The sequence below is a fragment of the Homarus americanus genome, unplaced genomic scaffold, assembly GCF_018991925.1.
Source record: "Homarus americanus isolate GMGI-L3 unplaced genomic scaffold, GMGI_Hamer_2.0 scaffold45562, whole genome shotgun sequence".
NCBI lineage: Eukaryota > Metazoa > Arthropoda > Malacostraca > Decapoda > Nephropidae > Homarus > Homarus americanus.
In genome coordinates, this window is record NW_024744839.1 from 2,492,611 (window position 1) to 2,504,015 (window position 11,405).

Consider the following 11,405-nt stretch of genomic DNA (forward strand, 5'->3'; position numbering starts at 1 on the left):
GTTGTCATTTAAATAGTTAAACATAAGTTCTCAAATGGTGGGCTGATAGTCCTTAAATAGTTTTGTCATCCTTGTGAGAGAGAGCAAGCATAAGTTATTGTATTGGTTTAACTTTGGTTATGTCAGGAATGCATTTGTCACTACTAGGTCAGTTTACAATACAATGTCAGTGGAATTATGCAGTGCTGTTCAGTCATGATCTACATTGACAGGTACTGCTATCTTCAGCTCTAGAGTAGCTCCTTCTCTTTCCAAGGTGTTTTAAATAAAGATAAGTACCAAATTTTTTTTTTGTGGGGGGGGGATAGTAAAATTGATCAACAGTTAAAGGTGCATTCATGAAAATGTCTGAACTTAAAGCTGAGCCTTTGTCAACAATAATCAAATACAAACAATAAGTGTCTGTGTTAACTTAAATATTGGTGTTCAGTGTATATACCATTTTTATGACACTGAGCTAAACAGTCGTTACAGAATAACATTAACTATGCACTTTTCTGATGTTATAAGAGTAACATCTTACCATACCTGACATGGCAGTTTGTAATGATTTAGAGCAGTGGCCTAGGTAGAAGGACATAACTTCAGATTACAAACTTCTCCAAAACTTTCAAACAAATATTAAATACAACTTTAGTAAGCTATAACATAACATACCACAGAATGTAAAGTACGGTAGTTATGAATACTTTTTAGTATATGTTAATATCATCCAGTAAATACAATTTATGGGAACACAAAGATTCCCTCTTGATATCGCTTCAAAATGTTTGTAACCAGTTAGAATAAAATAGTTATAAATTTGCAGATTGCATTAAAAAAGTTAATGTCTCACTTGCATCTTTATAAATCTGTGTATGTATACAGGCATGGACGGATCCAAAGACATGACATTAACAGTGGTGTCTCAGGTTCTGAAAACCTTCCTGGTATTTCATTGTGGTCATTTTTGCAATGAAAAAGTTATAAATTTACATTTTGAAGACTTGTGCTACTGTACTATCACATCAACTGTAGAGAGTACAATCAGAAAACATTTATTGTGAATATCTAACTCTTAAACATTTTAACTTTTACCAATAAACATAAGGCAGTAGGGAGATCAGATGGTCATTAAGAAACAAAAGTATAAGAAGCTGTTGGAGAACAAACAGCACAGACATCTAATTAGAAAATAAAGACTTGCTGTAAAACTTAACCAAAAACAATAACAATACTGGAAAAAAATGCAGTATATTCTTGAAATACATTAGCTTATAATACCCCAGAACATAATGAAGTACCAGAAAAGCTTGTTTCCAAACCTTGATTGCCTATTGAACCTGCTAATAGACTCATTGACAAACACGCCCATAAGGACACAGGAACACTTGATTGCTTATCATGAAATAAGATTTTGAAGTTTGCAATTAAGATACATTCAACATGAATTTACTGTTCATTTGTTAGAAATTAGCATTGCCGTAAGTTGCCTGTCAACACTGTTATTTGCACTTGTAAATAAAATTTGTGAAAATTATTAGTGGCTGTATTCCAAGGCTAATATTCAAGCCCAAGATCGTTTAGTAATTGGTCAGGGTAGAAGAGGTTAGTGTTGCTACTGCAAAATAAAACTCAAGATTATGAGCATTTGATCAGCTGATAAAAAGAGGTTACTTTGGGTTTATGGTTACAGTAAAGTTCATGGTTATCAGTGATGGACAAGCTGATCTTTTTCTTTTTTTTCCTTACAGTGGAATAAAAGTCCAAACCTGAGGGATTTATCAAGTGATAAAATGCTTTCAGATTTGTGGCTATAATGGAGTTAATACTGTGATGATGGAAATTACAGAGTTTGCCATAGCTTCCAACTGTGATGATTTTAGAAAGTACAGAACTAAATATGGAGAAACGAGGCTCTGTGATATACTGTCATGTGATAGCTAGCGCTAACAGGAGCACAAGTCAGTTGTAGACAATCAAATATTAAGGTAGCTTGTATCAAGGGATTAGTCTTCTCGTTATATTGTTATGATTGTGAGAAGTCATTTGATATTTCTCATATGCTTGTACGGTATAGGTAGAGTAAGCAAATGCATCATGTAGGAGACCACATTTGAGTTTGAATGAATTGAAATCAATGGCACAGAGATGTACATAGATTTTTAGGTTAACTGTTTTGTTATAATTTTTATTCCAAAATTCCATTACAATTGCTGATAGTATACAGCAACATTATAATCTATATTTTTTTACATCCTATCTTTCAAAAACAAAAAAATTCCACTATCACCTGTTGCTGTTCATTTTATGTAACTTAAGATTCTGGTTAGTTTATAATTTTTTTATGGTCATCAATTCAAATTGGTAGTAAATTACCAGGCCCTGGTGTCCCATGAGGCACCACATCATGGCAGGGAGGTAGGTTTGTTGAAAGTGTTAACTCGTAGCTTCTTTACTACTGTTGTTAATGGTTTGTCTTTTGGGGCCTCCATCTCACTGCACCTCCATGTAATGGTTGGTTGCACATTATCAAATTGAACACAATCTTAGACTTCGTTATTTACAGTACTATAGTATTTTGTAATCTTTTGTTAAACTCTTACCCCTTCTCCTAACTTATGAGGATTATCTCGCCCAGTAAGAGTATTCACCTTGTTTTTATGTGAATTGGTTTATTTCTTAGTGTGTAAGTAGAAGGCAGCTGTGTCATTTTAATGACAACTAAAATCTACATGTAGTACACTAAGGCAAATACCCTGAATGTTTTTGTGGATCTCCAACAGAATGTGTGCGCAGAAATTCACAAAGGCCAAAGCGAATTTGAAGGATTTTGCCTTCTGGATAGACTGATATATGTAAATGAGATACCTCTTGGTATATGTTAGTACAAATCTTTTCATAGAATATGATTGGAGGAATTAATGGTAAGAATGACTTGCCTTGATCTTATTTACAATAACCTTGCTCACATGTTTACAATAGGGTAAACCTTAGCTTACCTTCTTTATTAGTGTTTCTAATATAAAGGCATGTTGTCTTCATAAAGAGTCAGCAATACAGTTATACCTATTGCATATCTTCTAGTTATATTCAGATGATACACTACTGTAGTTCCTATTTTAGTATTAAATACTTTAACCAGAGTATTGTATTTGGTAGCAACTTCTTAACATTCTGATCTTAGTTGAATAAATGTGGTTGAAATTAATATTACTTATACAAGTCTCACAAATGCATAAATACTGTATAGATAACTTCAAGGAAACATTTACATATATATCTATTACTTACCTTTAAGACATTTAATATGCTTGGCATCTGATTTCCCAATCATTGTTAGTACTGTATGTATATTTTTTAATCCAATCAAGTTACATAATCTAGTGGTATAAGCCACAAGTATATGTTTATTCCATGTCATACTTTTTGACCATTCTAATGTTCAAAATGCAATAAAATGTTTACTTGAATATCTTTCTCAAAAAATTAAATAATTCTTCCAAATCTGAACAATTTATATTATTTTTCCTTAGGTTTTGTTCTATTTACATACGAGGGAGTGCTGAAAAGTATTATCTACTGCCCAATTACTTCTGCCAACACTCAAACAGTTTCTCGATGCCATCCACAATGGAACCAATTCCTCGCAGCTGTTTTGACTTAAGGACTAGGAGAAAAATCTTCCTCGAAGATGTTCTGTAAGTTTAAGGAATACAGTACTACAGTAAACCCTCACCAACTCAGATACCCGCGATTCTCGGACAGTGGGTCGTCTTCATGCACTTTTCCATCTATCTCGGACAATATTCAAAATAAACAGGTGAGCTCAGACAACTACAAATTTCCCTAAAGATTCTAAAAGGTTCCCGACAAATGTGGCATGGGTGGCCTCCCAGGTTCTGTAGTATGATATAAAGTGGATATTTAATGGATATGATGTGGAGCTGTGGATATTTAGTCAAGGTGAAGTAAGTCACAAATCATCAGTCTCATTGAAATTGTGCATCATCATAACTAAGTTTAGTTTTATTTCTTGATTACCTTGTTTTTTCCTAAACTAATCATTATTTCTATAAGTTTAATTAATTACCGTTTCTCTTATTTGCATTAAAATTCATAATTAGTAATATATTTACTACCTGTATCCACAGTGCATTGTTGTCCATCTATAATATCTTGAGAGTAATAGTCAGAACACGTGATACTGCCGCAGTATCCATGTGATCGATCGGCTGACAACGTGCTGACCATCAATTAATTTCCTGATTTGTATGTTTTGGGAGGTGGGGAGGGGTGGACCCAGTGAAGTTACCGCTTGAATTTCAAGGCCGCCAGTCTGTGTGGCATGGACTGTATATCTTGATTTATACGTGGTTAGTTTCTGCTATTTTTAGAATAATGCGCTCGGTTCATTTACACCTTTTTTTTTATTTACGTGGGCTTATGTTTGGAATACCACAACCACTGACCTAACCTAATAATATTAAACTTGAATACTGATGTACTACTAATGGAAAGTGTATACTGTACTGTATAGTGTGTACTCACCAGAGTTGATGTTCTATGGTGCTTGTATTGGCCTAGCATTGTTGGTACAGGAAATATGTCCAAGAGTGGACTGGACTGGCTCCTGCTCCCTCACTGATGTACAAAACTATACCGGTAGCATGACTATCACCAGATGCAATCTACCAATACAAAAATAATTACAGGACAGTAAATCTTCAAACTTTGAGTATCCATCATTCTAAAGTCCAATTACATCCCAAGTACAAATTCAAAATTTCCACCTTAGTGGAGTGTCAAGCTTTGGAAACCTACTTGGAACAGCGCAGTAAATTTTGACAAAATTAATTGTATCATATCCATCAACGCAAACATAATTTTGCTTCTATATATTCTTTTATACTTTAGGATTCAGTAATTTTTAGTGTGATCAAGTCAGCACTGTAGATAAATTACTGAGCACCTTTCAGCAATCACATTCTCTTACACTCACTAACACCACCAGTTGTCACCACATGCAGCTGTTGCTAGTTTAGTTAGATTTATATTATGTTCTTTAAATATATTTTGAAGGTGAACATGATTCTGCTTGGTATTCTTTAATACTGTAGCAAAAAACCTTGTGGTAATTACTGTAAACATAGAAGTTTGTGGGTTACAGGTACTGTGTGTGCCCGTTCCTTTACGACATGTAAAGACAGCAACTGGCTGCCATCATCCATACAGGAAAGTTGAATGATAATGCCCATCCCAGTTGGTTGTTAATATTTCCTTTTAGTCATCATAAGTGGGATATCTAATTAATATACAAATTTAAAGTTCTATTTATTGATTCACTGAATAAAACCAAATGTAAATTAAAAAAAAAAAAGGCATAATGTGTGCCTTGCTGAGCATCCAAACATTAAAGTTCAGTCAACAGAATTTTTGTTAGTTGGTAAGTGGTGCTTTGATGCATTAACATCCTGATCTTTAAAGTAATTTTAAAATACAATACCCTGTACTAGATAAAATATTGAATTAACATCAGACATGAACTCTCACATACTGTATACATGAGCTAAGTACAAAAGATTGTATAAAACGACATTAAAAATACTTACATTGTGATCAAAGAATGTGGACAGGCTCAAGAAACTATGAACAAGTGTTATGTACATCTGAAGAATAATAGTATTCAGCGAGTGTTGCTATACAGTAAATGCAAAATGAATAAACAATATATAATTCATAAATAAATATTAACAGTAAATTAATATGAAAATGATGGAGAGAACTGAGGAATTCATTCACTCAAAACTGTTGCCAAGTGAAGACAAAACCTGTGAAGAGGAAAGCCCATCACATTGTAGTAGTCACCATGTATTCCTTCCACAAGCATCCCTCCCAGTCCCTGGATTCCATAACCTCCGGCCTTGTCACTGCAATGATCACCATACAACTTTAGGCTAGGGTAATAAACTGTGATGCAGGAGATCATCTTTATAAAGTAATCCTGGACTGTAAAACAATACAGTACTGTATTTTGATGAATATAAGCTGCACCCTATTCTAAGCCCGAGGAAGTGATGAATTCCCAATGACCCAGCTTGTGCCAGGAATCTAAAAATTTAATACATCCTTGGCATGAATATATATTCCCCCAAAAGGAGAAGGTTGAATATTTTTTTGGCTACTGAGCAAGAAGTGCATCTTAATTAAATATACAGTACTGTATTATGTTTACAACAGCTACAAAATGATGTCACAAGAAATCACCAGACCCCGCTCGTCTCAACACCCCCAAATGTAGGAGTGAGGAATGCCGAGTTGTTTGACTGCAGCTCAGTTTAAAACAGGTTCTTAACCAATTCATCCCTTTTAACATAGTTAATACTATGATCAAGAAATTCTTTATACTATGCTACTATGCCCAGTTAAAAGTGGAGGACTGACCCTGAAACCCCTTTGTCTGGTGGAGCCTGTACAGTAGTCTGGTGGCTCTCGTACTACAGCCTCAGTAATGTCAGCCAAGGTTAATCTGTTAGTTCTTCTAAAACAACCAATCAAACTTCCCTTTCCCCTGCACCATTGGCCTTAAATATGGAGAATATGGTACAGCTGTGTCCCAAAAAGGCATGGATGGAGGATTCTGAGCTTCCTGGCTACAGTTTTTGCTACCAGAAGGGATTTCAGAATCACATTCACCTTTTGGTTATCATCATAAAAGCTAAATTAAAAAATGTCTGAGAACTGGATAAACATCCCCTAGCCCTTTTACCTGTACAGTACTATACAGATTTGGTGTGAAGCTTGAACTCAACAGGGAATAACAAGCCATCTGAATCCAGTGCCACAGGCAAAAGTTGATGTATATCTTGGCTGGGATGATTCAAGTGTATACCTAGCAAGCTAAGGTAACACTGTAGCAGATGGCTAACACCAGAAGGAGTTGCTCGATTTTATTTATTTTTTCCACAGACAACCTTTTATTTTAATTAAATTGTTTTCTTTACAACCATAAATGATCTATAGTGGGCAGGGTATGAAGGATAATGGAAATTGTGGGGTAAAACACAGTGCAAAACTGATCATATGACACTAAAATGATGTCTCTACGTACTTTCTACCCGAAGAAATTAATTACTGTATATACCGTAAATATTCCTCCAAAAAATATATGTACAATATATACGAGTCTCAATGCACACACTGTATGTTAAGCTATAAAAGGCAAATACTTTTAAACATCCCATTGTTGCATCTACACAGGTAACAAAGACCATCCAATCTATACAGTACTGGGTACAGGTTATGTTCCATTTATATCGGACACATTCTTAATGTCTATATTTCAATTAAGTACCACCTGTATCTGTTTATTTAAATAATTATTTTCCATGTTACAGGTGAAGCCCTGAACAATTGAACTATGGAACTTTAAGATGTGGCAACACTTGATTAATATTGTTGTTGAAAGTCAAAGAGAATTCAGGATGGAATTTCATTGCTAGGATGCCCCATGTTGAAACAGCATTCTCTCCTTCACCAAATTGTTTATGAAGACAGTAATGTTTGTCCACACGAGACTTCGTGCAATGAAAACACAGGAGACAAGTGCTGCCATAGCTGCAGCAATTTCAGCAGAAAGTGGTGTTAATCAAACAAGTCTCAGGCATATACTCCACAAAAATCTTCAATGGCCACACAAAATCCATGTTGGCACATATAATTCAATATACATTATTTCACTGGAACATACACAATAAAAATATATCCGATATAAATGGAGCACCCTGTGTTTATACACAGGAAATACAAAGTACTGTACTAATTGCCTAACATTTTAACCATCCTGAATCACTAATATCTGTACAGTATACAGTATGTACTTACAAAGGCTCTCCGGTGTCAATATATGCATTAACATCATCAGCAGATAATTCAGCAAACTGAACAGATGTGGCTTCACTGAAGGAAATCTCCTGCCATGTTGTTCCTCTTTGTACCATTACACAAACTCCCGTAAGTACATTATGACTTGTACCACTAAACCTGTTGATCAGAAAACTTATAAAACTATGTAATTAAAATCTAAATTTAATAATGAGTAATTTATGAAACCACTCTAGATACAATCGTAGATCAGACTGTACTGCACTGTACATCCCCCCCCCAAAGGTTTCGTTACACTTATCCTCAAGATACAAAAGATATTTTTTCAATTTTTGTTAAACAAATTCCAAGATTCATGTCATTAATCAGAAGTGTAATTACTCAGGTGGTCTGCTACTTAGGGTTTTTACTGTACAGTACAGTATTTTGTTTTTGATGAGAAATACTGTACAGGTAATTTGTTTTGTGGCTGCTTAAGGTTTATTATACAGTACACAATTTTTACATCAATACGTTTTATTTGTTAATAGATATTATAAAAAGCATATATCGACAGCAGTGCATAGTGGTAAAATGCCTGCCCCTGGCCTCACCATCAAGACACGGAGGTCTTTATGTAGCTAAAATATGAAGCTTTTTTGGTAAGTTGTGACTAAAACCTACTATCTTCTTAAAATAACTTACCTTTACTTACTTATTAAGCATAGACAATGCATCCTCACGATCTTTAGGTTTTCCATAAACTTGTCCACCAAGACTAATGCAAGTGTCAGCACCAATGACAAGGTCTGGAGGAGAATTTGAGCTGCTAAGTCTTTTAGCAACCTGAAGTAGAAAGGAAAAACCAAGATTTAGAGGAATTACATAGAAGAAAGTTTAATACATAAAAATATAAAAACTATTTGAATTTACTTAAAAAATTAAAGTACTGTACAGTGTTTGAATATTAATCTTTGAAAAGTGGTAAATCATGCAATTAACATTTTCCCATGTACAGCTTACCAGAAATGTTTATGCAGAAAGTAAACATGTTTACAGGCTATCACTTCGAGTCCCTCATCTGGGGTTACAAAATGGGAACTTTATACCAACTCGGGTATTTGGAAGCAGTTCATTTGGGTTTCCCATGCCAAGGCAATATAACTCGTGGAGTTGTACAATACTACATTTGAAAATAAAAAGAATGAGCCAATAGCCCTACTACTCTAAGGCTGGGGAAACAAGAGGACATTACTGATGACAGTACAGTATCAGTACCCAATTGGATGAGGTATATGTGTAACCATCACAAATATCTTGACCGAGCTACCATTTTGACACAGGCAGACCAATCATCTGGTTTGGAAGTCCCATCCCCTACAATCATCTAGGTGATGGTGAACAACTGAATCATGGCATAAAGGCTCAAGAATCATGACTCAACATAAATGCCTTGAATTATAATAGTATGAGCTATAAACTCATAAACACCAATGTGGGTGTGACTGTTCTCTATGAGTGTCAACTGAGGACTGAAATATGCTGGTGGATTGGTTTTAAAATAAAAAATGGCAGCTTATAATGTAGTAGGCAGCTACCAAACAGGGAGGTACTATCGCCTGGGAAGATATTGGAAGCATAATGTGTTGTCTAATGGTAGACCCTGCTGCCAAATGGCATCACAAACATTGTGACCAAATCCCAGGTTGCTGATCTGATTTTCTGCCTCATTTACACACAATTGCAGGGTCTCAAATGTTTCTATTACTTTGACAACACAACATGCATACTGTTTATCATTTCTCACTCTTGATTTATTTTTTTGTTTTTGTATTTATGGTTATTATTAGTATTGTGATTATCATAATTTTGTTTTATTAATTTTTATTAATTATTATCATTATTATCTATTATTATTATTATTATTATTGTATTTTCGCCCCTCAGGCCCTGATGTGGGTCAGTGACCTGTGCCTGGGTGGGCTTATTCCCATAAAAAATAAATAAAAAACAGTGGAGTGATGTAATGACAAGGTAGCTCAGGTAGGATGAGTAATCACATGATCAGCCTCTAGCTGTCAAAGGGTATGTGGTATGGTGATCAAATCCCAAAACAAGCCAGTGCAGTAATGAGAATCACCTGACGAATAAATATGCAAATGAGAACTTATACATATTGGAGGAAAGTAATAAAGAACACCAATACCTCCTCTGTTTTTCCACGTGCAGTAGCAATCACAAAGTCACTTGGATGGCTGAAATTGCTGGGGTCTAAATTCTCTTCAAACGTTGATGGTACTATGGTCAAGTTCAAACCCTGAAATAAATTGTTCTATCATTAAATAACAGCAAAAAATTTGTTTAACTTCTGAAATGCACACCCTGTAGGTACCTTATTAAAGAAAGAAGCTGGAAGCACTACACTGTGTGAGAAACATTTCCATAATCACTCCCAATTATGGAATTAATGCTATGTACAATGTGGAACCATCCATACTTACTATATACCTTTAATCTGATGTAGCCAACTCACGATCATCCCTTGTACAGGTGTCTTCCCTACATGCTTACTGTACAACACTCACGTGAGTATCTAAAGATCAAAAATACATCTTAAGATGACTTTTATATTTTTTCTCTATCTACGATCATAAATCACCTGTAGTGAGCAGGGTATCAAGGATGAGAGAAACTGCGGGGTAAAACACGGCAAAAAAACTGATCATATAACGCTAAAATGATGTCTCTACGTGCTTTATACGCAAGAAATTAACGATTTACCGCAAATATTCCGTCGAAAAATATGACGTGTCGGTGAGTGTTGTCATCCAATCTTTGTTTCAATGCTCGGTCGGAGCGTACTCTCACTTCCTCAAAAAAAAAAAAAAACAGTAAAATTACACCATGCCGCTTCAAGAAAGTTCCTTTAATTGGTACCAGATATCAAAGTAGTTCTTTCTGTTTAATATGCTGGGGATAGGTTAGGTAAGGTTTGGTCAGGTCAGGTTCTATTAGGTTCCGTACTTAATATCATCCAAAGAACATGTGGAAAAAAATAATGAAGTCAACAACTCTTTCTGGTATTAGCTGTCTACTCCACCTTTATCAATGCCAGCTCCAAAAGTCAAGCCTTTTTTTTTTATTCAAGCAGCAGTACACCCCACCGGCCATTAGGTAAATAAGGTAAAACTTAATTTACCAGCATGACTTCCTAATCACAGACCGTCTACTAAACTAACAAGTGCCATTGGAAATAATTAAACACAGTATTACTAATATTCCATGTGACATCCCTTGGTACTCACGATTTTCTCTAATATTTCTTTTCTACGTGGTGATGAGCTGGCGAGAATTATTTTCTTTCTTCCTAGACTACTCAGGTATTGTAGAATCATTTTGTATCTATATGGTGTAACTGACACTTCTACCCCACGCCACTACCTAATGACGTCTATATTAAAGTGAAAATACGTATAAATGTTTGTATCAGACTTAGTACATGAATATAAAGGGACTCGAAAATATATGGATAGATTTATTGCTTGTACTGTACATAACAAACC

General features: G+C 35.0%; 1 protein-coding gene across 1 annotated transcript; it reads right to left on the reverse strand.

The window, feature by feature from the left end:
* Positions 1 to 1,694: 1,694 nt before the first annotated feature.
* LOC121878205 (probable bifunctional dTTP/UTP pyrophosphatase/methyltransferase protein) lies at positions 1,695 to 11,379 on the reverse strand. Its single transcript, XM_042384284.1, has 5 exons — positions 11,148 to 11,379; positions 10,049 to 10,159; positions 8,558 to 8,688; positions 7,864 to 8,022; positions 1,695 to 5,909 (listed from the first exon to the last, which is right to left on the reverse strand). The coding sequence occupies exons 1-5, from the start codon at positions 11,235 to 11,237 to the stop codon at positions 5,774 to 5,776; spliced, it is 627 nt and encodes a 208-aa protein (XP_042240218.1). The 5' UTR covers positions 11,238 to 11,379; the 3' UTR covers positions 1,695 to 5,773.
* Positions 11,380 to 11,405: the final 26 nt, after the last annotated feature.